At 36.5% G+C, this 27523-nt stretch overlaps 1 protein-coding gene and 1 long non-coding RNA gene across 10 annotated transcripts in view; one reads left to right on the top strand and one right to left on the bottom strand.

The window, feature by feature from the left end:
- FAM227B (family with sequence similarity 227 member B) overlaps window positions 1-27523 on the top strand; it is a 199858-nt gene that overhangs the window by 141530 nt on the left and 30805 nt on the right. For 5 of the 9 annotated variants that reach the window (XM_058737787.1, XM_058737785.1, XM_058737789.1 and 2 more), the window contains 2 exons: window positions 22470-22567; window positions 26540-26705. In XM_058737787.1, coding sequence (XP_058593770.1) covers window positions 22470-22567; window positions 26540-26705 — 264 coding nt within the window. Of the gene's footprint in view, window positions 1-22469; window positions 22568-24003; window positions 24193-26539; window positions 26706-27523 lie in introns of those variants that run through there. The other 4 variants (XR_009264159.1, XM_058737791.1, XM_058737792.1 and 1 more) reach the window with 2 other exon arrangements.
- Window positions 22440-27523, bottom strand: part of LOC131516592 (uncharacterized) — a 29282-nt gene continuing 24198 nt past the window's right edge. The window contains exon 2 of the long non-coding RNA XR_009264162.1: window positions 22440-26705. This is a non-coding gene — a long non-coding RNA (uncharacterized LOC131516592). The remainder of the gene's footprint in view (window positions 26706-27523) is intronic.

The following is a 27523-nucleotide window of genomic DNA, read 5'->3' on the forward strand; positions in this document are numbered from 1 at the left end:
GAGAATAACTTCATATTATAGAAGACAATTCTCAAATAATAACCCATAATGATGCCACCATCTGGTGATTTTTTTTTTTCATTTTATTTATTTCAGACAGAGAGAGAAAGAGAGAAAGTGCAGGGAGGGGCAGAGAGAGAGAGAGAGAGAGAGAGAGAATCCCAATCAGGCTCCACACTCAATGCAGAGCCCAATGCAGGGCTTGATCCCAAGACCCCAGCATCATGACCTGAGCGGAAATCAAGAGTCAGAAGCTCAACTGATTGAGCCACTCACGTGCCCCAACCTCTGGCGATTTAAAACTTTTATCCAATGATTTTGAAAGAGCTGTTCATCTAGTCTTACTTGGCAGGCTTTTTTATTTTTTAAGGTAAAGTTTATGGAGGTAGGGTTTGTATGGGTAATCATTTAAAGCAAATTAATATTTGGAAACCTATTCTTTCAAATGTGAAATCTTGAAAACTAAATATAGAAAATGAGTCCATCTTCTCATTAGCAGTTCATTTTTGAGAGCCCACAAGCTGAAGGACACATACAAAGCATTGTGGGAGTGAGAAGATAGTGAAGCCTATGTACCAAGTACCAGCGTTATGTACCATGCTCTCTGCTCTTCATTCCATGCTCCTATCTTGCCTGGCACTTTGCAATTTCACTTACCCCTCCAGTGACCCTGTGACAGTGGTGTTCATGGCCCACTTTACAGCTGAGGATACAGGCTCACTGTCAGAGAGGCACCCCTGCAGGTCTGTGTTAGTTATCCCCTTCTTACTCAAAAGACAGTTCCACAGGCTAGTATTGTCACCAAAACTGTGATATTAGGCCTGACAAATAAAGTCAAAAGCTGCATTTTAAAAAGATTCCCAGGTATTTCTTATGTCCTTTGATGTTTGAAGAATACTGCTGTGTTTGCCATTTTGTTCTTTCCCATGCACTTTCCACTGTAATATAGTGGTACAAATTATTTTAAAAGTAAAATTGATTCTTAGAGCATGTTGTAGTAGCGGTCAGTCTTTCTTCCTGAGGAAGTGTCATTAAAAAGAACAGGTCTTCCCAAGGTACTAATTCAAACCTTCCATAAATTATATTAGTGTCCTGTGGTCTTACAAATGAAACTGTTGGTAGTGTTCCTTTACTTGGTATGATTGATTTGATTAAGTTTGGATTCAGTTAGTCCCAGCAGTCAGGGTAGGAGCTTAATGGTAGCTAGATCAAAGAATTTGGGATTACCAGCCTTAGAAGAGACAATTCTTATTCTAATCATTCATTTTAACTATTAATTTCTCACTCACTTAGAAAGAGTTTGGTTTAATTAAAAACAGAACCAAATTTTGCACATTTGATCTTGGAATATGGACTTATTTTAAGGCATATTGTTAGTGGTGAATATTGAGAACCCACCCATAGAAGAGATTTGAGAGCCTATAATTTATTTTTTTTAAATAATGGAGTAAAATGCTACTTTCTTTGTTCAGTACAGAAGTCTTACTTATAGTAAATGCTCTGATGGAAAGATTTGGGGGAAAGGGTGGGGAACTGACACTGCGTCACTAAGACTCTGCTAGCATTTTTCCTATTAGAACACAATGGCTCCAAACAAACAGGAAATGATATGGGTGAACCACAGCACCCTCCATTTAACATTTACACTAAGAGGAAAACAGAATGAGCTCTTGCAAAAGTTTTCTCCCCACTACATTTGACTCCTCCACTCACATTTTGAAAGAAACATATGTATTTCATATAAATCGTACATAACACTGACGTCACCAAAATGTGAATTCTTTACACTCTGATTTCGTTATTACAAGATTTTGAATTTTTTCATTAACAGTACTCCACTTTATTCCTCTATACTAACAGGTAGTTCTGCATGCCTTGGCTTCTCTTTTCTCCATCATTTTCATAGCAGTAGGGTTGGTTTGTTCTTGTTTCTATTACAAAGGACTATACTCAGCTACGAAAAAGTTTGAAGCCCTTGGCAAACATTTTTAAATTATTGGATGAAAATAAATAAAAGAGATGTAATTGCTTTCAACTTCTGATAGGCTATCATGTTACCTTTCTCCTCTACAAACAGTGGGGAAATGAAATTTATGATAATTTGAAATAATTAGGCTCATTAGCAACTTTATGACTTAAAGGGTAAAACCACATCACTCACATTATTTGTTAAGCAACTATAGTATTTAAATGAAGTCATAATTACCCACCAATTATTTCAATCATCCTCAAAGATTTGTGTTGAATACATTATTTCCTGACAGACACATAGTAAAATTCTGTTTACACTAGGACAACCACTCCATCTTAATCTCCTTTGCTCTTTTTCATATTCCTTGAACATACCCCAGGGTAACCCTTTGCTGCAACTAGGGTGGTCTTCTCAAGGTCCTGCCTAAATGACTTGTTACCCAGCCTCACCCCCGTGCACACTCCATTGGCCTGCATTCTTTTTTCCACATCTGAAGTCCTGCAAATCTGATCCGTTTTTAAGAGCGCCTTCTCTGACAACCTGATCCCACAAACAGTCTCTGTCTCATCCTTAGAAGTTTTATTTCTGATACAGTCTATTTGCCTTTTTATCTCATATTAACTTTGTAATAGATGTTGACTTTTTCACAAGTATTCCCTGCCTATGTTGTATCAGCCTGATTATAACTGACTGCTGAAGCCAGGAATTGGATCCTTTGCTTCTCTATAACCTTGTAATATCTTTCACATAGCCCTACAAGAAATATTTCTTGAAGGAATGCATGAAATAAATGGAAAATAGAGAGTTTAGTCTCAAGAAACCACATTGTGGTTTTTTTCCCATTTAAGAGAGGTAGATTAATCTATCCCCTCATGCCTTTTTTCATGTAATTTAAATTAAAGAGCATAATTTGAACATAAATTAAAAATTTTTTAAAGACCTCAATTTTACAAATGAGGAAACAGACTCAAGTGGGAAGTGGGTTGCTGGAGATTACATATATAGTTTGTGGCAAAATAAAACTAGAATTTAGATTCCTGAATCCTATTCCTGTGTCCTTCTGAAGGGCAATCAGTGCTCCCCAGTAGAGACATCAGGCTAATAGTGGAGTCTGAGCCTTTAGGCCATTTCAAGAAAGGCATAAATGAAAGATAAAGGTGAAGCACTCAGGTAGGTTCATCTTGCATATCACATGTTTAAACCCTTTGTACTAAAACAGGCATTACACTTATATATATATATATTTAATTATATGTATGTGCTCATCTTTTCCCTATAAGCATTTAGGTAGCTTTACATCAGTACAAAAGCATAAAATAACATGCTAAATAAACAGATAAGAAAAAGAAGGTTTAAGAAACATGAGATAGAAAAAGAAAAGTCTGAGATGAGATTAGAATATAAAATCCTACTAAGAGATCCTTTACTTTTGCTAGACTTGACTCACAAATAAGATTGGCTCTAAGCTTACTATCTGCCAGGAAGGGAAACGACAACATTACTTATGTAATTGGGCAGTATCCATAAAATAAAAACAAACCATTTGTGCACACAAAGTGTATATGTTGCTTATACTAAGTCATATTTTTTTTTCCTGCGAATCCCTGTATCAATTTGTATAGGCTATATTACAATGCAGTAACAACATCAGTAAAATTTTAAGTGGCTTATGCTGACAAAGGTTTATTTTTCACTCACATTGTGTATCCATTGCACATAGGCTAGAGTTTCCATTAGTATAGTAACTCAAACATCCAAGCCGAAGAAGACTTTATCTCATTCACCATAATCACTGAAGTAGGGAGAAGAGAACTCAATGAACTGTAAATTGGCTCTTAAATCTTTCTCTCAAAAACAAAAACAAACAAACAAACAAACAAACAAACATCATTTTGACTCAGATTTCATTACTTCATTGCCAGGAGCAAGTTGCATGGCCATGGTTATACAGTAAAACCTTGGATTGCGAGTAACTTGTTCTGTGAGTGCTCCACAAGACGACCAAACATCTCTAATAAATTTTGACTTGATACACGAGCAATGTCTTGTAATACGAATAGCTCGTGAAGCCAAATGCCACATGACCACAACTGAGACAATGGTTCTCTCTTTCTCAATGCAGAGGAGGAGGAGAAATAGGTAGAGGAATCCCTCACTTTTACACACAGGTAAGTGTGTAAAATGTGGGAAACAGTGAAAATTTTGCAGAAGAGCACCACCGGAATAAGGCTATAGCAGTGAATGATTCTAAGGATATAGATATAGCAGTGAGCCATGAATCTAAGGATAATGCAATGTCACATTTCCATGGAATCCTCAAAAGGAGGCATAAGCAAGTGTCGTTGGTTCCTTGTTAAATTTGCACGAAAAGAAAAAGATTCCATTGAGCCAGTAGATAGCAGGGATTGTGTCAGTGATAGTGAAAGTCATCCTGCACAATAACCCTCCTCTCTCTTGTCTCCCTCACACCAGCCATGAAGGTTTTCAAAGTTAAGTGCTGGTTAATTTGTTAATTTTTGTTTATATTTTGTATTTTCTTTATTATTTTGTATTATATTACAGTATTGTAATAATTTTTATATGAATATTTTTGCTTTGTGGAACAAATCAACTGAGTTTCCATTATTTCTTATGGGGAAATTCACTTTGATATACAAGTGCTTTGGATTACAAACACATTTCCAGAACAAATTATGCTCACAAACCAAAGTTTAACTGAAAGTTTAAAGAGGAAAGAAGCAGGATGCCTGGAGGGCTCAGTCGGTTAAGCCTCCAACTTCAGCTCATGATCTCAGGTCATGATCTCACAGTCCGTGAGTTTGAGCCCCGCGCTGGGCTCTGTGCTGACAGCTCAGAGCCTGGAGCCTACTTCAGATTCTGTGTCTCCCTCTCTCTGCCCCTCCCCTGCTCATGCTCTGTCTCTCTCTGTCTCAAAAATAAATAAAAACATTTAAAAAATACATATAAAGAGGTAAGAAGTTACCATGTGCCTTGGAAGGATAAAAAGGTGAATATTTATTCTGAACACCCCAGTTGATTACTGCACTTTCCCTAGACAAGCTCTGTGTTTAATATAATGTAAAAAAAAAAAAAAAAAAAAAAAAAACTGTGTTAACGTAGTGAATACAGCCAGAGTTGAGTCTAAAACATTGTGCTGTATTGACCAAGGAAACAAAGACAGTGCAAACTCTGGGGCACATGGGTGTCTCAGTCAGTTGAGCATCCGAATCTTGATTTCGACTTAGGTCATGATCTCTTGGTTCATGGGATCAAGCCCTGTGTCAGGCTCTGCAATGCTTGGGATTCTCTCTCTCTCCCTCTCTCTCTGCCCCTCCCCCACTCATGTGCACACATGCTGTCTCTCTTTCTCTCTAAAAATAAATAAATAAACATTAAAAAAATTCAATGCACAATCTGGTAAAATGGATCTATAGATGGTGGGAAAATTCCATTTTAATACCTAGCTTTTTGCGGTCTACCTTAATTGGAAAATGTCTCCATTCTCCAGTGCAGAAATAAACAAAACTCAGTCACACCTCAATATTTTCAATATTTTCTCTCAACAAAGCTTTTATAAGTATGAAGTAAAAGTGAGTTTGAATTTATACTCCTTAAGAAATAATCTTAATAACAACATTTACCAACATTTATATAACCCTTACAACATGCTAGGTACTGTGACTTGCATATATTATCTCAATTTTAATCAGTTAATATGTCTGTAATTATTATCCAATTATATTTGAAGTAACAGAAGCTTAACAAAATTAACATGTCCAGGGTCACTTAGTCTACAAATGGCAGAGCTGGCATTTAAATCTGTGTCCATCTGACTCGAAGGCCTATGTGCTTAACTACCACACTAGTCTCCTTTGGGAATGCAGGTTAAGTTCACATGTATGTACTTTAAACTACTGGTCAAGTGGGTCAGATCACCTATCCCCTGGGAGAGAAGAAGACCTGGCCTGCATGATAAGCCTCCCAAACTCTGAATGAAATTGTCTTGGAGCATATGCCTGCAGAGAGGGTTTATATCCTTTTAAGGTCATTTTAAAGGAGGATCAAGCTCTCAAAATTCTCTGCCATTTGTGGAACGTTCACAGATAGCTGTGATATTTTTCAAAGAAAAGTAGGAGCGATGGTTTGAAAAAAAGTATTTATAAAATAATACACGTAAAATATTGTCCCAAGAAACAAGTGTTCCAATAAATAAAAAACACCATACAGGATGCATAAAATACAGCAAGAAAAGAAACTAAGAAAGATTTAAGGAAAATATTAACACTTCAATACATAGTATTGTCTTATTTTTTTAAATCTTAGATCCAAAACCTAAACTATTATTACTCATAGCAGAACAATTTAAAAGGCATCTTTATACCATAGTTTCTTTATACTAGTTTCCTTATCCTTTGAATGGTAAAGTGAACACAAGGCCAATCTGGTATAGTGTGACTGAGTAATTCAGAAGGTGAAAAACGAAATTCTTTTTTCCCAATTCTTTTGCAATTCTCAATTAATCTGCAACTGCAAGAATTCCTGTGTTCTTGTGACACTTTCATGTTTTCTTTCACTGTAGCTCTATCATACTGCATTGCAATTATATGAGAACATGTCACAGACTTGTCCTCTCCTCCCCCACACAGACAATGAGCCTTGTTGTCTTCATCTTTGTATCCCAGGCCTTGAACATGTAGTTGAAATTCAGTAGACGTTTGTGAAATGAGTGAGTATGGGTAACATGACTGATAATTTTAATACATAGCAGTTTTTTATTTATAGTACCCAATCAGAGTAAACTACCCTGGAGAAACTGAGGAGTTAATCCAAGCATCTTAGTCAAAGCTCTTTCGGTTGTAACAGAAATCCACTTAAACCGGGTAATGGAATGTTAAAATGAGGCTGTTTCTGTCTTCGTTTCTTGTGAGGTCATAAAGACTGATGACATCAACAGATAATATCCTAAAGACCTTCTTGCAGGCCATTAGCCTACTGCCTCCAGACTATAAAAGATGGTGATGAAGGAATATTGAAGAATCAAAAGAATTCCTTAAGAGGAAAGTATTAGAGTACTTCTCCCCTCCAGCCCAGAGAGAAAGAGCTTGGGAAGTTAAAAAGACCAAGAAACAGGTTTCTGCCAACTTCATTCAAACCCAAGTGTCGTGTACTTGGAGTAGTATGACAACTGATATGGCCCATCGTTAGCACATGAGACTACATATGAGTCCAACCACATTGCACATTATCATTCTTTTTCAATTAAAAAGGGGCATATTAGTGGCGTTTTCATTTCTTTAAATACTGATGAAATTGAACTTTTTTTTCAAAAGATTACCTACCAGTTTTATTCAGTTTTATGACTTTTATGTCCTTCATACAGTTTTTGACTAAGATTTTTGTTTCATCTGTCATTTTATTAGAAATTGTTTTCCCAGGAATAAGAAAGGGGTCCACTTTCTTTCTTTTCCATGTGTATGTCTAGTTTTTCCAACACCATTTATTGAGGGAACTATCTCTTCCCCACTGCATATTTGGCATGCTTGTAAAAACTTAGTTAATTGTGTATGTATGAGCAGTGTATGATTAGGTTTGTATCTGGGTTGCCTATTCTGAAGTGTGATGCCTCCAACTTTGCTCATTTTTGTCAAGATTGCTTTGGCTATTGGGGATATTTTGTGGTTCCATACAAATTTTTAAGACTGTTTTATTCTTATTCTGTGAAAAATGCCATTGGAATTTGGATAGGAATCACATTGACTGTGCATATTGCTTCTTTAGTATGGACATTTTGACAATATTAGTTCTTTGAATCCATGAAAATATCTCTCCAGTTATTTGCATCTTCTTCAATTTCTGTATCATCCTTTTATAGTTTTTAGTGAACAGATCTTTCACAGTCTTGGTTAAATTTAATCCTAAGTATTTTATTCTTTCCAGTGCAGTCATAAGTAGGACGGTTTTCTTCATTTCCTTTTCAAGTAGATTATTGTTGTTGTGAAAAAATGTAACTGGTTGTTTATGTTTATTTTGCTGCATCTTTACTGAACTTCTTTATTAGTTCTAATAGGAATTTTTTAATTGCATCCGTAGGGTTTTCTACATATAAAATCCACATCACTTGCAAAAAGAATCTTACGTCTTCTGTTACAGTTTTGATGCCTTTTATTTCTTTTTCTCATATGATTACTCTTGCTAGTATTCCTAGCACTGTGTTGAATAGAAGTGGCAACATTGCCTGTGACCGATATCAGAGAAAAAGTTTTCGGTGTTTCTCCATTGATTCTAATGTTAGCTATGGGTTTTTCATAAACAGCCTTTATTGTGTTGAGAACATTGTCTTCTATATCTATTTTACTGAGAGTTTTTATCATGAATGAATGTTATTAAACTTTGTGAAATGCTTTTTCTGCATCTATTGAGAAGATCATGGGGTTTTTATCTTTCATTCTGCTGATGTGGTGTATCACATTGATTGATTTGCATATGTTAAGCCAACCTTGTATCCCAGGGATAAATATTATTTGGTAATGGTATATAATTTTTTTGATGCGTTGTTGAATTTGATTTGTTAGAATTTTATTGAGGAGTTTTGCATCTATGTTCATCAGAGATATTGGTTTATAGTTTTCCTTACTTTTGGTGTCTTTGTCTGACTTTGGTGTTGGGTGATACTGGCCTCATAAGATGAGTTTGGAAGTATTACCTATGTTTCTATTTTTTGGAAGTTTTAAAGGATTGATATTAATATATCACTGAATGTTTGGTAGAATTCAGTCATCCTGCCATCTGGTCCTGCGCTTTCCCTTATTGGTAGATTTTTTTATTACCACTCCAGTCTTCTTATTTGCCATAGGTCTGTTCAGGCTATCTGTTTCTTCCTGATTCAGTTTTGGTAGATTATAAGTTTCCGAGAATTTATCCACTTCTTCTAGGTTATTCATTCAGTTTATTGGCATATAATTGTTCGCAATAGTCTCTTATGATCCTTTGTTTTTCTGTGGTTTCAGTTGTAATGTCTCTTTTATTTCTGATTTTATTTGAGTCCTCTTTTTTTTTCTTGATGAGTTCTAAAGGTTTGTCTATTTTATCTTTTTAAAAAACAGTTCTTAGTTTCACTATTCTTTTCTATTATCTTATAATCTTTATTTCACTTATTTCTGTTCTGATCTTTATTATTTCCTTCCTTCTATTAACTTTGGGCTTAGTTTATTATTCTTTTTCTAGTTGCCTGAGGTATAAAATTAGGTTGTTTAATTGAGATCTTTCTTATTGCTTAACCTAGGCATTTATCATTATGAACTTCCCTCTTAGAACTGCTTTTGAAACAGCCCTTACATTTTGGTATTTTTCATTTTCTTTGTGTCAAGCTATTCTTTTTATTTCTCTTTTGATTTCTTGTTTGATCCATTAGTTGTTCAGTAGCATGTTGTTTAATCTCCACATATTTGTGAAATTCCAATTTTCTTCTTGTAATTGATTTCTAGTTTCATACCACTGTGGTCATAAAAGTTTCTTGATATGATTTCAGTGTTCCTAAATTTATTAAGACTTGTTTTGGAGGATCCTGGGAAGATGGCGGTGTAGGAGGACGCTGGGCTCGCCACTCGTCCTGCTGATCACTTACATTCCACCTACACCTGCCTAAGTAACCCAGAAAACTGCCAGAAGACTAGCAGAATGGATTCTCCGGAGCCAAGCACAGACAAGAGGCCCACAGAAGAGGGTAGGAAGGGCGGCAAGGCGGGGCGCGTTACACGGACAGGCGGAGGGAGCCTGGGCAGAGCGGTGGACTGCTGGCCAAGCAGAGCCCCCGAGTCTGGCTTCCAAAAGCGGAGGGGCCTGATGGAGTGTGTTCGGACAGCGAGCAGGACTTGACATCTGGAAGGTTATAAGCTAACAGCTCTGCTCGGAGAACGGGAGGGCTGGAGGAAGACAGGAGGGAGAGTTGTTGAGCCCCAGACAACAGAGCTCAGCTTGGTGGGGAACAAAGGCGCTTGCCAGCGCCAGCGCCCTCGCCCATCCCCCAGTCAAAATCCCAAAGGGAACCAGTTCCTGCCAGGGAACATGCTTGCACCGCGCAAACATCCAACGCTGTGCTTCTGCAGATCCATCCCTCCGGTGGGTCTGACTCACTCCTGGTGCCGCAGGGCCCCTCCCGAAGCAGATCTCCAAAGGAAAAGTGAGCTGAGCCTACCCCTCCTGCCCCCGTGCACCTTGCCAATCCACCACAGCTAATACGCTAGATCCCCAGCACCACAAGTCTGGCAGTGTGCAAGTAGCACAGACGGGCCACGCCACCCCACAGTGAATCCCGCCCCTAGGAGAGGGGAAGAGAAGGCACACACCAGTCTGACTGTGGCCCCAGCGGTGGGCTGGGGGCAGACATCAGGTCTGACTGCGGCCCCGCCCACCAACACAAGTTATTCAAGACAGCACAGGGGAAGTGCCCTGCAGTCCCCCACCACTCCAGGGATTATCCAAGATGACGAATCAGAAGAATTCCCCTCAGAAAAATGTCCAGAAAATAACAACAGCTAATGAGCTGATCAAAAACGATTTAAACAATATAACAGAAAGTGAATTTAGAATAATAGTAATAAAATTAATCACTGGTCTTGAAAACAGTATAAAGGACAGCAGAGAATCTGTTGCTACAGATCAAGGGACTCAGCAACAGCCAGGAGGAGCTAAAAAATGCTATCAATGAGCTGCAAAATAAAATGGAGACAACCACGGCTCAGATTGAAGAGGCAGAGGAGAGAATAGGTGAACTAGAAGATAAAATTATGGAAAAAGAAGAAGCTGAGAAAAAGAGAGATAAAAAAATCCAGGAGTATGAGGGGAAAATTAGAGAACTAAGTGATGCACTAAAGAGAAATGATATATGCATAATTTGTATTCCAGAGGAGGAAGAGAGAGGGAAAGGTGCTGAAGGTGTACTTGAAGAAATAATAGCTGAGAACTTCCCTGATCTGGGGAAGGAAAAAGGCATTGAAATCCAAGAGGCACAGAGAACTCCCTTCAGACGTAACTTGAATCAATCTTCTGCACAACATGTCATAGTGAAACTGGCAAAATACAAGGATAAAGAGAAAATTGTGAAAGCAGCTAGAGAAAAACGTGCTCTAACATATAAAGGGAGACCTATAAGACTCGTGACCGATCTCTCTACTGAAACTTGGCAGGCCAGAAAGGAATGGCAGGAGATCTTCAATGTGATGAACAGAAAACATATGCAGCCGAGAATCCTTTATCCAGCAAGTCTGTCATTTAGAATAGAAGGAGAGATAAAGGTCTTCCCAAACAAACAAAAACTGAAGGAATTCGTCACCACTAAACCAGCCCTACAGGAGATCCTAAGGGGGATCCTGTGAGACAAAGTACCAGAGACACTGCTACAAGCATGAAACCTACGGACATCACAATGACTCTAAACCCGTATCTTTCTATAATAACACTGAATGTAAATGGACTAAATGTGCCAACCAAAAGACATAGGGTATCAGAATGGATAAAAAAAACAAGACCCATCTATTTGCTGTCTACAAGAGACTCATTTTAGACCTGAGGACACCTTCAGATTGAGAGTGAGGGGATGGAGAACTATTTATCATGCCACTGGAAGTCAAAAGAAAGCTGGAGTAGCCATACTTATATCAGACAAACTAGACTTTAAATTAAAGGCTGTAACAAGAGATGAAGAAGGGCATTATATAATAATCACAGGGTCTATCCATCAGGAAGAGCTAACAATTATAAATGTCTATGCACCGCATACAGGAGCCCCCAAATATATAAAACAATTACTCACAAACATAAGCAACATTATTGATAAGACTGTGGTCATTGCAGGGGACTTTAACACTCCACTTACAGAAATGGATAGATCATCTAGACACACGGCCAATAAAGAAACAAGGGTCCTGAATGACACATTGGATCAGATGGACTTGACAGATATATTTAGAACTCTACATCCCACAGCAACAGAATATACTTTCTTCTCGAGTGCACATGGAACATTCTCCAAGATAGATCACATACTGGGTCACAAAACAGCCCTTCATAAGTATACAAGAATTGAGATCACACCATGCATACTTTCAGACCACAGTGCTATGAAGCTTGAAATCAACCACAGGAAAAAGTCTGGAAAACGTCCAAAAACATGGATGTTAAAGAACACTCTACTAAAGAATGAATGGGTCAACCAGGCAATTAGAGAAGAAATTAAAAAATATATGGAAACAAACGAAAATGAAAATACAACAATCCAAACGCTTTGGGATGCAGCGAAGGCAGTCCTGAGAGGAAAATACATTGCAATCCAGGCCTAGCTCAAGAAACAAGAAAAATCCCAAATACAAAATCTAACAGCACACCTAAAGGAAATAGAAGCAGAACAGCAAAGACACCCCAAACCCAGCAGAAGAAGAGAAATAATAAAGATCAGAGCAGAAATAAACAATATAGAATCTAAAAAAACTGTAGAGCAGATCAATGAAACCAAGAGTTGGTTTTTTGAAAACATAAACAAAATTGATAAACCTCCAGCCAGGCTTCTCAGAAAGAAAAGGGAGATGACCCAAATAGATAACATCATGAATGAAAATGGAATTATTACAACCGATCCCTCAGAGATACAAGCAATTATCAGGGAATACTATGAAAAATTATATGCCAACAAACTGGACAACCTGGAAAAAATGGACAAATTCCTAAGCACCCACACGCTTCCAAAACTCAATCAGGAGGAAATAGAAAGCTTGAACAGACCCATAACCAGTGAAGAAATTGAATCAGTCATCAAAAATCTCCCAACAAATAAGAGTCCAGAACCAGATGGCTTCCCAGGGAAGTTCTACCAGACGTTTAAAGCAGAGATAATACCTATCCTTCTCAAGCTATTCCAAAAAATAGAAAGGGGAGGAAAACTTCCAGACTCATTCTATGAAGGCAGTATTACTTTGATTCCTACACCAGACAGAGACCCAGTAAAAGAAGAGAACTACAGGCCAATATCCCTGATGAACATGGATGCAAAAATTCTCAATAAGATACTAGCAAATCGAATTCAACAGCATATAAAAAGAATTTTTCACCATGATCAAGTGGGATTCATTCCTGAGCTGCAGGGCTGGTTCAACATTCGCAAATCAATCAACGTGATACATCACATTAATAAAAGAAAAGATAAGAACCATATCCTGTCAATTGATGCAGAAAAGGCCTTTGACAAAATTCAGCACCCTTTCTTAATAAAAACCCTCGAGAAAGTCGGGATAGAAGGAACATACTTAAAGATCATAAAAGCCATTTATGAAAAGTACACAGCTAACATCATCCTCAATGGGGAAAAACTGAGAGCTTTTCCCTGAGATCAGGAACACGACAGGGATGTCCACTCTCACCGCTGTTGTTTAACATAGTGTTGGAAGCTCTAGCATCAGCAATCAGACAACAAAAGGAAAGCAAAGGCATCAAAATTGGCAAAGATGAAGTTAAGCTTTCACTTTTTGCAGATGACATGATATTATACATGGAAAATCCGATAGACTCCACCAGAAGTCTGCTAGAACTGATACATGAATTTAGCAAAGTTGCAGGATACAAAATCAATGTACAGAAATCAGTTGCATTCTTATACACTAACAATGAAGCAACAGAAAGACAAATAAAGAAACTGATCCCATTCACAATTGCACCAAGAAGCATAAAATACCTAGGAATAAATCTAACCAAAGATGTAAAAGATCTGTATGCTGAAAACTATAGAAAGCTTATGAAGGAAATTGAAGAAGATATAAAGAAATGGAAAACATTCCCTGCTCATGGATTGGAAGAATAAATATTGTCAAAATGTCAATACTACCCAAAGCTCTCTACACATTCAATGCAATCCCAATCAAAATTGCATCAGCATTCTTCTTGAAACTAGAACAAGCAATCCTAAAATTCATATGGAACCACAAAAGGCCCGAATAGCCAAAGTAATTTTGAAGAAGACCAAAGCAGGAGGCATCACAATCCCAGACTTTAGCCTCTACTACAAAGCTGTCATCATCAAGATAGCATGGTATTGGCACAAAAACAGACACATAGACCAATGGAATAGAATAGAAACCCCAGAACTAGACCCACAAATGTATGGCCAACTAATCTTTGACAAAGCAGGAAAGAACATCCAATGGAAAAAAGACCGGTCTCTTTAACAAATGGTGCTGGGAGAACTGGACAGCAACATGCAGAAGATTGAAACTAGACCACTTTCTCACACCATTCACAAAAATAAACTCAAAATGGATAAAGGACGTGAATGTGAGACAGGAAACCATCAAAACCCTAGAGGAGAAAGCAGGAAAGACCTCTCTGACCTCAGCCATAGCAATTTCTTACTTGACACATCCCCAAAGGCAAGGGAATTAAAAGCAAAAATGAACTACTAGGACCTTATGAAGATGAAAAGCTTCTGCACAGCAAAGGAAGCAACCAACAAAACTAAAAGGCAACCAATGGACTGGGAAAAGATATTTGCAAATGGCATATCGGACAAAGGGCTAGTATCCAAAATCTATAAAGAGCTCACCAAACTCCACACCCGAAAAACAAATAACCCAGTGAAGAAATGGGCAGAAAACATGAATAGACACTTCTCTAAAGAAGACATCCAGATGGCCGACAGGCACATGAAAAAATGCTCAACGTCACTCCTCATCAGGGAAATACAAATCAAAACCACACTCAGGGGGCGCCTGGGTGGCTCAGTTGGTTGGGTGTCCGACTTCATCTCAGGTCATGATCTCACAATCCGTGATTTCGAGCCCCATATCAGGCTCTGTGCTGCCAGCTCAGAGTCTGGAGCCATCTTTGGATTCTGTGTCTCCCTCTCTCTGCCCCTCCCCTGCTTATGCTCTGTCTCTCTCTGTCTCAAAAATAAATAAAAACATTTAAAAAAAAACAAACACACTCAGATATCACCTCACGCCAGTCAGAGTGGCCAAAATGAACAAATCAGGAGACTATAGACGCTGGAGAGAATGTGGAGAAATGGGAACCCTCTTGCACTGTTGGTGGGAATGCAAATTGGTGCAGCCGCTCTGGAAAACGGTGTGGAGGTTCCCCCAAAATTAAAAATAGACCTACCCTATGACCCAGCAATAGCACTGCTAGGAATTTACCCAAGGGATACAGGAGTACTGATGCATAGGGGCACTTGTACCCCAATGTTTATAGCAGCACTCTCAACAATAGCCAAATTATGGAAAGAGCCTAAATGTCCATCAACTGATGAATGGATAAAGAAGATGTGGTTTATATACACAATGGAATACTACGTGGCAATGAGAAAGAATGAAATATGACCCTTTGTAGCAACATGGATGGAACTGGAGAGTGTGATGCTAAGTGAAATAAGCCATACAGAGAAAGACAGATACCGTATGTTTTCACTCTTATGTGGATCCTGAGAAACTTAACAGAAACCCATGGGGGAGGGGAAGGAAAAAAAAAAAGGGAGGTTAGAGTGGGAGAGAGCCAAAGCATAAGAGACTCTTAAAAACTGAGAATAATCTGAGGGTTGATGGGGGGGTGGGAGGGAGGGGAGGGTAGGTGATGGGTATTGAAGAGGGCACCTTTTGGGATGAGCACTGGGTGTTGTATGGAAACCAATTTTACAGTAAACTTCATATATTGGAAAAAAAAAAAAAAAAGACTTGTTTTGTGACCTAACATATGATATATCCTGGAGACTGCTCCACATGCATTTAAGAAGAATGTGTATTCTGTTGCTTTTGGATGGAATATTCTAGAGATGTCTGTTAAGTCCATCTAGTCTAATGTGTCATTTAAAGTCAATGATTTGTATTGATTTTCCGTTTGAATGATGTATCCATTGATGCAAGTTGGGTATACTCCTTTGTTATTGTATTGCTATCCATTTTCCCCTTTAGGTCTGTTACTATTTGCTTTGTATATTGGGTGCTCCAATATTAAGTACATAAATATTTACAAATGTTATATCCTCTTGTTGAAACGACCCCTTTATCATTATAGAATGACCTTTGTCTCTTTGTTACATTCTTTGTCTTAAAGTCTATGTTGTCTGATATAAATAAAGCTACCCCAGCTTTCTTTTCATTTTTATTTACATGGAGTATCTTTTTCTATCCCTTCATTTTCAGTCTGTGTGTGTCCTTACATGTGAAGTGAGTCTCTTTTAGGTAATATATAGATAGGTCTTATTTGTTTGTTTATCCACTTAGCCACTCTGTCTTTTGATTGGAGAATTTTATTACACTTACATTTATAGGTAATTATTGAAACTTATGTGCTTATTGCCATTTTTAAAATTGTTATCTGGCTGTTGTGTAATTTCTTTTTTCCTTTCTTCTTCTCTTGTGATACGATGATTTTTTTTTTGTAATGATATGCCTAGATATTTCTTTATATCTATTGTTTACTATAAGTGTTTACTTTGTTATTAGTTTGAGGCTTACATAAAAAAAACTTACATTTATAACAGCCTGTTTTAGATTGAAAACAACTTAAGTTCAAACACATTTTAAAACGTTACGTGATTATTCCTCCTCCATGTGTTATGTTTTTGATGTCACAGTTTCTTTTTACCTTATGTATTCCATTAACAAATTCTTGATTATAGTTTTTAATACTTTTGTCTTTTCACCTACATGCCAGATTTGTAAGTCATTAAGTCACCACTCTACAACATCAGAATATTCTGAATTTTGCTGTATATTTACCTTTACTAGTGAGATATATACTTCCATATGTTTTCCTATTACTAGTTAACATCCTTTGGTTTCAGTTTAAAGAAGTCCCTTTAAAAAAAAAAAAAAAAAAAGAAGTCCCTTTAGGGGCACCTGGATGGCTCATTCAGTTGAGCGTCCAACTCTTGATTTCAGCTCAGGTCATGATCCATGGGTTGTGGGATCGAGCCCCATATCTGACTCCATGCCAAGTGTAAAGTCTGTTTCAAATTCTCTCTCTCCCTCTTCTCCTCTCCCCCACTCATGCTCTCTCTCTCTCAAAAAAAAAAAAAAAAAGTTCCCTTTAACATTCTTTGTAAGCCAGTGATGAACTCCTTTTGCTTTTCCTTGTCTGGAAAACTCTATCTCTTTTACAATTCTAAAGGACAACTTTAGAGTGGTCTTGTTTAGCAGAGGTTTTTTTCTTTCAGCATTTGAAATATATCATTCCACTCCCTTCTGACTTTCAAAGTTTCTGCTGAAAAATCTGCTAACAATCTTATGGGGGTTCCCTTGTGCATAATAACTTGTTTTTCTCTTGCTGCTTTAAGAGCCTCTCTTTGTCTTTAACTTTTGACAATTTAATTATAATGTGTCTTGATATGGGTCTCTTTGGAGTTGTTTTATTTGGAACTCTCTGGGCTTCCTTGATCTAGATGACTGTTTTCTTCCCCAAGTTAGGTAAGTTTTTAGCTATTATTTCTTCCAAGTAAGTTTTCTGACCCTTTCTCAGTTCTCCTTCAGGGTCCCCTATAATGCAAATATATGATCTGCTTGAGGTTGCCTCATAAGTCTTTTAAGCTATCTTTATTCTTTTTGTTTCTTCCTCTTTTCCTTCTCCTCTTCTCCCCTCTTCTCCTTCTTTCCCTCCTCCTCCATGTTCTTCGTCTTTCTCTTCTTTACTGCTCTTATTGGATGATTCCACTGTCTTGTTTTCACATTTGCTGATCCTTTCCTCCATGTCCTATAGTGCTTCTATTGAACCCTTCTTTTTTTAAGAATTTGTTTTAATGCTTATTTTTGAGAGAGAGAGAGAGAGAGAGAGAGAGAGAGAGAGAGAGAGAGAAAGAGAGAGAATGAGGGAGGAGCAGAAAGAGGGAGACACAGAATTGGAAGCAGGCCCCAGGCTCTATCTGAGCTGTCAGCACAGAGCCTGATGTGGGGCTCGAACTTATGAACCGTGAGACCATGACCTGAGCCAAAGTTGGATGCTTAACCAACTAAGCCACCCAGGTGCCCTTTTATTGAACTCTTCTATTGTATTTTTCAGTTCCATTATTATATTCTTTGCTCTGTAATTTTTGTTTTGTACTTTCTTATATTTTCTATCTCTCTGTTGAAATTCTCACTTTGTTCTTGCATTGTTCTCCTGACCTCACTGAACACCTTTATGACTTACTTTGAATTCTTTATCAAGTAAACCACTTACTTCTATTTTGCTAAAAAAATTTTCTGAGGTTTTAACTTGTTCTGTAATTTGGAACATATTCTTATGTTGTTTTCATTTTCTTGGACTCTGTGTTGGTTTCAATGCATTCAATAAAACAACCACTTTCCCAGTCTTGAAGGAGTGGCCTTTCCTGGCCCTACCTCTTGGTTTCTCTCAAACCTTTGTGATTTGTTAAAATAGGCTACTTTGTTTAAGAACAAAGTGGTTTCCAGTAGTTGAGAGTATGTCAAGAACTGTCCGTTTCCCAAAGGGAAGGATCTCAGTCAACATTTAGATTCAAGCTGAGTGGAAGCAAGACCCTCAGACAGCAACTTTGAAAATATGCAAATAAATCTCTTTCAGGAGAAAATTAGGAGATGGACATTTCTGTCTGTTCTCTCTGCCTTGAGCCCTGGGGCGATAGTCTATTAAGAACTATTTCTTTGTTTGCTACTGTCCTACTGAACCCATGAACACAAGCCCTGCTAGCTACCAGAACCATGCTGTCAAGGGATGTGTCCTCTGGATAGTGGCCACAAAAGTCTGTGCTCTGGCCTTCTCTTTTGTAGAACATTTTTAGATATGGGAACATGGTTTCAACATAGAACCCATCAGTGATAAGTTCATGTAATCACTAATCTCAAGAATGTAAAGAATTTATATGACACCAGGCAAGACTGTCAAGGCTTGGTTATAAAATAAAAGTAATCCAAATTCCTTTTAATTTTATTACTTTCAACAATTACAGTTTGTATTACTGTGTGCAATGAAATTAGTCTTAATTTTTGTTTCATTTTTAATGTTCTTATGTAGATAAATTTACATATGATATAGGAAAAAGGAATTTCCCAGACAGTATGTCCTAATTTTTGCTTCAGAACTCATTTAGTTGTTAGTTTTTTTAATATTTTCTATTCTACAGGAAAGACTTTAAAATGGATCAAATTTCCTTCAACAACATCTTTGATCAAGTCAAGCTTAAAAGCTATTTTGTTTTACATTTGTAATGTGTGGCTCCACAGAGCCTTAGTTCATAAATACACTAGTTCTTTATTTCAGATACTTGCCACTTAGCTCTTTACACAAAAACTATAGAAATATTTAAAAACTAATCACTTGTGTTTTGCACCTATAACTTGTCTAAGTAATAATATGAGATTTAGTTCTTAAAGACACAGATATAATACCTAGTAAGCAGTAATAGAAAGAAATAATTTCCCAAGCCAAAATAAAGGAATAATACTGTATTTTCCTTGGGAAACAAATGTGATATGGATCACTATTATATATTACACATAAAATCTTGATGTTCTTGGATATACTAAATTTAGTTCAAACTTGGTGAAACCCAACGATGCTAGAGGTAACCTACTTACATGCATATAGCACTTCATAATTAACAAAGTGCATTTATAGGCACTTGAACTCTCTAACCTCTCTGTGAGATTATTTATAATTATGTATGTTATATTAACATTACTAGGAGAAGAAAGTTAATTGTACTTTAGAACATTGTGAAGAAGTCCTTAATGCTTCATTTTGCCAATTTAAAACAAATCACATATAGAGAAGGGGGAAGATGATTCTGTATGTAGCTAAGTAGACAGATGTAACTTGTTTGACGTCTAGTATGTAAACAAACCAATGACTGGCCCTGCAAATGGTAGGACTGGAGGGACTTGGAGAAGTATATGTATAGGATCTGAAAAAAATCTGGGAAGCATGATAAGAAAACATATGCAATAAAGCAGTAAGGACATACTCATGGGTGTGCAGTACTTGGTTTGAAATAACTATATCATTTTCCTATATTACTGAAACAAAATTGTATTTGTTTTATTTCTTATTTTCTCAGATCACATGTATTTTGCATGACTACTTGTGTTTTCTCTTTCCTTTGTTTCCCCTTACACTTCAACACTAGATGAAACTCTCCAAGAGCAATTCTAGTTTAACTTAGATATAAATGGATCTCTGAGTAATGCTTTTTTTGTGTGTTTCTCTAGTTTATTCACTAATTGTATTAATATATGCATGAAGTTTAATTTTGCCAAATTATGGGGATTATTTGCATCTCAGAAAGACTACTAATACTAAAGTAAAAACTACAAAGGTGGATAAAGATAACCATACTTACTTGCATAAGTGTCTCCCTTTTAAACATTCCTAAAATAAATAGGGGATAGTTGTGGAATTGAATTTTTTCCGATGTAAGTGGAGTAAGACTGGAATATTTTGTCACTAGTGAAATTTCTGAAGACTAGTAAGAATAGATGAGACATTTTCTTATGGTTTTATCAAATAGGATTATTTTTGGTTTTTCAAATGATCTTCTCAAGCTTTTAGGGATATGAGAACAGAGGATATATGAAAACTATAATCAGGGAAAATTAATATTTTCACCTAAAATAAATTATGGATTAGGGGACTATAGGAGAAAAAAGCTAATAAATATAGTCATTTTAACATTACTTATCATATCCTGGTGGAATTTTTCATTTTTGTAGAATTTTCTGCAATTTTTTTTGACTCTGTCACTCCTAAAATTTCCTTGCTTTGTGTTTTTTATTTAGTTCTTACTTTTTTGTCTTTTGCTATTATTCCCAGCTTAAGATTTTTGCCTGATATTAATGTATATGACCTTCTACTGATTAATTTTACAACCAAAGTTAAGTATTCTCAAAAGTAAGGTTTTTATTGTAGGTACAATAGACATGAAGTAGAGATCCTTATATTATTAATATTATATCTGTTCATACAGACTAGGAATTATGTATTATATAAATATGTATTTAAGGATGATTCAAAATGGAGCAAGTTTTATTTTTTTAATTATCCCTCTCAGGGAATATTTGTATTGGTTTTTTATTTATCTTGTTTCTTTATACAAATGAAGGCAAATACAATATACTTTTACATTCTCCCTTTTATACTAAAGGTATATATCAGTCAAATAATATACTCTGCTCTACACATTGCCTTCATCACTTAATGATATGACCTATAGATCTCTTCTTATCAGTATAGGGATCTTCCTCATTTCTTCTTACAACTGCATAGTGTTCCATCAAATCGGGTGCCTTAGTTTATTTAACTAGTACTTGACTGCTATTAAATACATGAGCTATTTATAATCCCTAAATTTTATAAATTACACCACAATCAATAAACTTGTACATGTGTTCCTTCATACTGTGGAGGAGACTGTGTACGACATAGTCTCAGAAGAGTGATTGCTGGGTCAAAGAGAAAATATGTCTGTATTTTTGTAGATATTGCCAGATGTCCCTCCATAAGGGGTTGTTTGCTTTTGAGCAGGTTTTAAAGGAAATAAATTATATGCTTTATTACCTTTCTTGCCCATTCTAACTCCAACTTAATCTAAACCTGGTTCCACTCAAAATTCTAAAATGCTAGTTCCTTCCTAACTCATTCTTTACTCTGCCGGAGATAAATGCCTACTTGCCTCTAGCATTTCAGGCTGATATTAATATCTGTTAACGTCTAATGTAAAAAATCAATCCAGGTGACTTTCCTTAACTCTTCAGAGCTGTATCATCAACATTACAATTTGTAGATCCAATTAGTCTACCTGGTAATTGGTAATAACAATCAGGCCAGAATCTAGTACAAACCTCAGATTACTTGTTTTCTCTGTTCTGTGTTAAGATATCCTTAATAACTAGCTTGTTCTTTTAGGCTGATTGAACTGCTGATTAAAATACAATTCTCCTTTTCTTTAAAACATGGCAAGATTTCCTTGTTATCTTCATGTATCTTCATGCTGGTTGCAGGGGAAACTTACCAAATCTTTCCTTATTTGGATTTGTTGGCAATAGATGGAAAAGGTGGACCCTGACATGCAGAAGCCCAAGCCTCCAATTGCATTAAACTAGAGGGTCATGGACAGCCCCAGACCCTAAAGCAAAAGACCTAGGCCTATGTCTTAAATGATAGCTTAGAGCTATAGCTTAGAGTCATACGACTTCCTGCACTTAATTATCCCATCTGTAAATTGTGGAAAATCTTACTTATCTCACAGAATGGTTTGTGACAGTGAAATGAAAGAGATAATGTAAGTGAATGAGTTTTATCAATTCTAAAGCCCTGTTAAGTAAAAATGAGATGGTATATTTATTTCCTCTACCTGAGGCAAGCTATAACAATATCCTAACCTCTTCTCTCTCATCCATCCATCCATGGCTCTTTCCATGTTTAGGGCACATTGCTAGAAGAAAATTATGCTTTTTTTTAAAGAAACAAAAACAGAATATTTAGGAAAATACTTTATTTTCTCTTTTAGCGATAGACTTCAATATGATGAAAATTTTAAAGAACCCAAGAGCATACACAATGCCCACATTCAAGGAAGAATCAAGTGTATCAAGACTAACAACAAAGGTTTGGAGCATAATAATTATAAAAAATGTTCTTACTTTTTTTTTAATGTTTATTTTTGAAAGAGAGAGAGAGAAAGGGAGCACAAGCAGGGAAGGGGCAGAGAGTGTGGGAGACACAGAATCCGAAGCAGGCTTCAGCCTCCGAGCTGTCAGCACAGAGCCCGACATGGAGATGGAACTCACAAACCATGAGATCATGACCTGAGCTGAAGTCAGACGCCCAACCTACTGAACCACCCAGGTGCCCCCCCAAAATGTTCTGACCTCTTTAATTTGCTTAGTTTAACAGCTTCATATAGACAGTGTTCATTGTTACACTCCTGATATATATTTTAGAAAAATTTAGTGATCAAAGTGATTTACCAGAGAGGTTAATCTTAATGTTAAAATGTTTTATTGTTTTTTAAAAATATCCTCTGCGTGCCTGGGTGGCTCAGTTGGTTAAGCATCTGACTCTTGATTTCAGCTCAGGTCATGATCTTACAGTTTATGGGATTGAGCCCTGTGTTTGGGTCTGTGCTGACAGGGCGGAACCTGCTTGGGATTCTCTCTCTCCCTCTCTCTCTGCGCCTCCCCTGCCTCTCTCTCCCTTTCTCTCAAAATAAATAAATAAACTTTAAAAATTTTTTTAAAATAAAATATCCTCATCTCTAATGAACAAAAAACCACATAAAATTCATCTTTTCCCACACTTCTGGCACTGCTTTTCCTTGGGTTGATATACAAACATTGATCTCAACTATGATCTCAGTAAGTTCTAGTCAAAATTGCAGGGAAAATGTCACAAGAGTTTTCATCAAACTCCTCTGAAGCCATGGCTCTGGAATAACTGGCCATATGTGTGTAGTGTTACTGATAAGTTGTGGGTACTTAGTTTTTGCACGTTTCTGGTGGTTCCTCCCTAATAGAGACCCTCAGGGACTTGGCCACCTTGTGTTGCTTTAGCCAAGATTTGATGAGGTTACAGGCTTGAAATTCTGAATTTGATCTCTTATTAGACAAATAGGTTTTAAATTGATTGCAGTCTTTATTGCTAAAATTTTGTCTGGATTGTCTAGTCAAGTCTGACCATAAATTTTAAATTATGCCTATATACAAACCGCTTTCTGAAGTCAATACTTAATATATTTCCCTATCTTTAATAACCCAGATAACTAAAATGTTTTCTAACCTTTACAGTGCTGCCAAAGGTGGTTTGTAAGTACTTAGAATAGAAACTGGTGATCTCTAGGAGTCAATTTAGGATCAATGACAATATCACACCATTAGGGTTGGGTGGGGACACGTACAATATTGCTGGGTTTATAAATCAGGAAATGTAATAGAGGCTGTATATCTGATCTTCAGTAATCACTATAAATGGCCTTTTACACCTTATTTACAAGTTGAAGAAATATGGACAGGTGGATTTCTAACTGACTGAACAAACTTTTTCAGATGACACTGTTAAAAGATGGAAAGCAAACTGCAGATCCATCTCTGGTAATACACCACATTGCTGCATCATTGGCCCTGTCCTCTGCAGACTATTTTATCAACAACTTGGATAAAAACATGGTTGCCATTTTTATTAGATATTTAGAAGTCATAAACCTTGGAAGAACGATGAATGCATTGGATGACTAAAGGTTTACAACAGTTGAGTAGTAGGCTTAATCTTAGAAGATAAATTTTTATTATGAAAAAAGTATAAAGGTCCAAAATTACAGCTGCATAAGTATAGGATAATAAAGCCTTGGGTTAGAGGCATCCGAAAAGATTTGGAAATTATTTTTTACAGTAATCTCTGTATGTATCAACACACTGTTGACTCCCAAATCTTACTGCATTCTTGAGCTTTTTAAACAGACATATGGGATCTACTCTATGTTGATTACATAATTATTGTGTATTATGTTCATTTGGGAGTCCTGCATTATAAAAGGGTGTAGACAAACAAAAGAGTTCTGAATAGAAAATAATCAGGATAATTAAGGACTATAATTATATAATTAATGGTATATTTGAGCAATGACCAAAATATTTAAAGGCATTTCCATTAGAAAAGAAAAGACTCTGGTGGTTGTAATAACTGTTTTCAAATATGTAGAGAGCTACTGTAGGAAAGCAGGATTAGGCTTTTTCTGTGTGACTCAAAATAATTGTTTTACCAATACAAACCACAAAGTTCTTACATTTACTGGTAAGTGAAAGCTATAGGGAGACAGTTTTCAGTGCAACATAAAGAATTTTCTAAGCACCAGCGTTGTCCAGATGCCGAATGGGTGCCTGTGGCTTCCGAATGCCCATATGAGCATCGGCAGAATGCACATTCAAACCTCAAAAATCAAAGTTTACCTTTCTAGTCATTGACAGCAATTATCCTTTAATAACTTAACAAAACAATGAAGCACCAAACTCCTCCTTCTAGCTCATCTCCTGTGACTCTTTCAAAGTTTATGGGATTCCTTGGTTCTAAGATTTAGTACTAAGTTGACTCTTGACTATATAGGTCTTGTTTTATGGGACCTTAAAGTTTTCTGATAATTTTCTACCATTATCTTTTGTGGGGCAGATGGAAGTAGTGAGGCTCCTGGTAATTGTTTTGGCTATTTGGAATATCTCTAGGAGTTCTTTGCACCACTTCAAACCCTCTGCTTTAAAGTATCTAAGAAAATGGCTAAGGCTCCACAAAACACTGGATATACACTTAATGCCTAGTTCTGCTATTATCGAGTTGAACTGCCCTTAAAAATCAGTGGTCCTTCTATGGAAGAAGTAGGTATTAACTGTGGTTTTCCTATGTAAAAAAAGGAGAACTGTGGAAAAAATAACAAATGTCTATGTCTTGAATTTCAGTAAGATCAAGTTTCTGTCTTACAGTATCCAAGGCAGAATCTGGGGAAAAGGTCATGAAACATCTTTCTTTCTAGACAGGTAGTATTTCCTTTTAATCTAGACAAAGCTTGTCCTGGTTATATATGCAATTTAAAGATCAGGCTAGATATAACCTTATGTGAATTTCCATGGGAGATTGAGACGAAGTAAATGATTTACATCATAGAAAACATGTCTGATTTTGACACTGAGTTTTCACCATCAGAGAATTGCTTTTGATTATGATAGTCCCACTACTCAAAATAATTCTGGAGCATCTCTGAAGGAAAGCAATGAAAAAGTGACCATAAGCAAAAGAAACACAAGACAACTGTATGTATCAGTAAAAGCAAATGAGCATAAAATCTTATTTCCTCACAGGAAGTGGAATCAATAATAAATCTCACATCTAGACATTACAAAAAGGCAGGAAAGACTTAATGTATGAATTGTTGCTATACTGACCTTTATCCCACAAGAAGTCAGTAATAAAATCTTGGAGCAATTATATTTATGACAGAGAATTCATGGACAGTTTTTTTTCCATTAGCACTTCGATTATGTTATCCACATGCCTTCTGGCCTCCTTTGTTCTGATAAAAATTCAACTTTAAACCGTATTGGGATTCCCTTATATGTTGTTTTTCTCTTGCTGCTTTTGAAATTTCTTTTTGTCTTGGTCTTTCAGCACTTTGAGTATGATGTGTCTAGGTGAGTATTTTTCCTACTTGGAGTTAAGCTTCTTGGATATGTTTTTCACAAAAGTTTGGAGGTTTTGGTCATTTTTGTCTTCATATTTGTTCCTGTCCCTTTTTCTGGAGCTCTGTTCATTTTCCTCTTTCATTTTTCTTTCTGTTCTTCAGACAAAATAATGTCCATTGACCTATTTATCAAGCTGATAAATAAAAAAGCTAGAAGAGCCTTACTGCACAAACTCATAGACTCATACTGTAATAAATGTCTCTCATTAAGAAGGTGCTTTGCGGAATTTCTTTTTATTTATTTTAATATACCAGATAATAACTATATTCATAGTTATAATACAGTTACATTTATTTATAGCTCTTTAAAAATACATAAAAGTAATAATTAACTTGATTTTTTTTCTCCTTTACAGTCCCATTATAGTAGCACTGGTCCAGAGTTTAACCGTGTACTGTTCAATTTTGGAGGTCAGAGTCCACTGATTTTATATTATCTGAAGATGCATGAGTTAGCTGGTATTTCCAAGGCCCCTAAACAAACCAAGATTAAATTCACTGAAATATTGCAAGAACCATATCCTTTTTTAAGCTTTGCTTTAATGTGATCTGTTGAAAACTTTTTACTTAATATCTCAATCAAGGAAAGAGGTGAATGCATTTTTTAACCAATGTTTTTTACTTAGCATTTAATTGTATTCAAAATGTTTGTACCATGTTTGGTTAAAGTATTTTCTCTTTTAGATCTAAGGCTGTGATTTTGCATGTAAGAAAGATTTTAAGAAACAGAAAACCGAGGAACTTTATTTTTTTTTCAATATATGAAATTTATTGTCAAATTGGTTTCCATACAACACCCAGTGCTCATCCCAAAAGGTGCCCTCCTCAATACCCATCATCCACCCTCCCCTCCCTCCCACCCCCCATCAACCCGAAAACCGAGGAACTTTAAAAACTGGTATATGTAACTCTTTAGCAAAAGACTATCTTTGCAACTTTACTGTTCAGTGTTCAGTTTCAAGCATTTGTCAGACTGTGGATCATGGGCTTCTAGAGTCTCCAGAGGAAAGTTTCAACCATGTTTTAGCTTTGTAATTCTTTATTCCAATGAAATTTATCAGAAAGATCAGTATTTAAAATATAATATAAATGAACTTGGAGCTCTTTCATTGCAGCCAGGTGGGAAGACCAGAGCTCTGTCCACTTATACTCCTCTGTTCACTCTGCATAACCCATGCTGGCCCAGGGCTCACTGGGGACTCAGATGAACCTCAAAGGGATCTACTACAGTAGTCTCCAAATTGAAGTGGACACGCATGCACAGTTCTGAGTGTATATGTGTTTACGCCTCTCTCTCTCTCTCTCTCTCTATATATATATAGATAGATATAGATATAGAT

Source organism: Neofelis nebulosa, chromosome 7 (assembly GCF_028018385.1).
Source record: "Neofelis nebulosa isolate mNeoNeb1 chromosome 7, mNeoNeb1.pri, whole genome shotgun sequence".
Classification (NCBI taxonomy): Eukaryota; Metazoa; Chordata; class Mammalia; order Carnivora; family Felidae; genus Neofelis; species Neofelis nebulosa.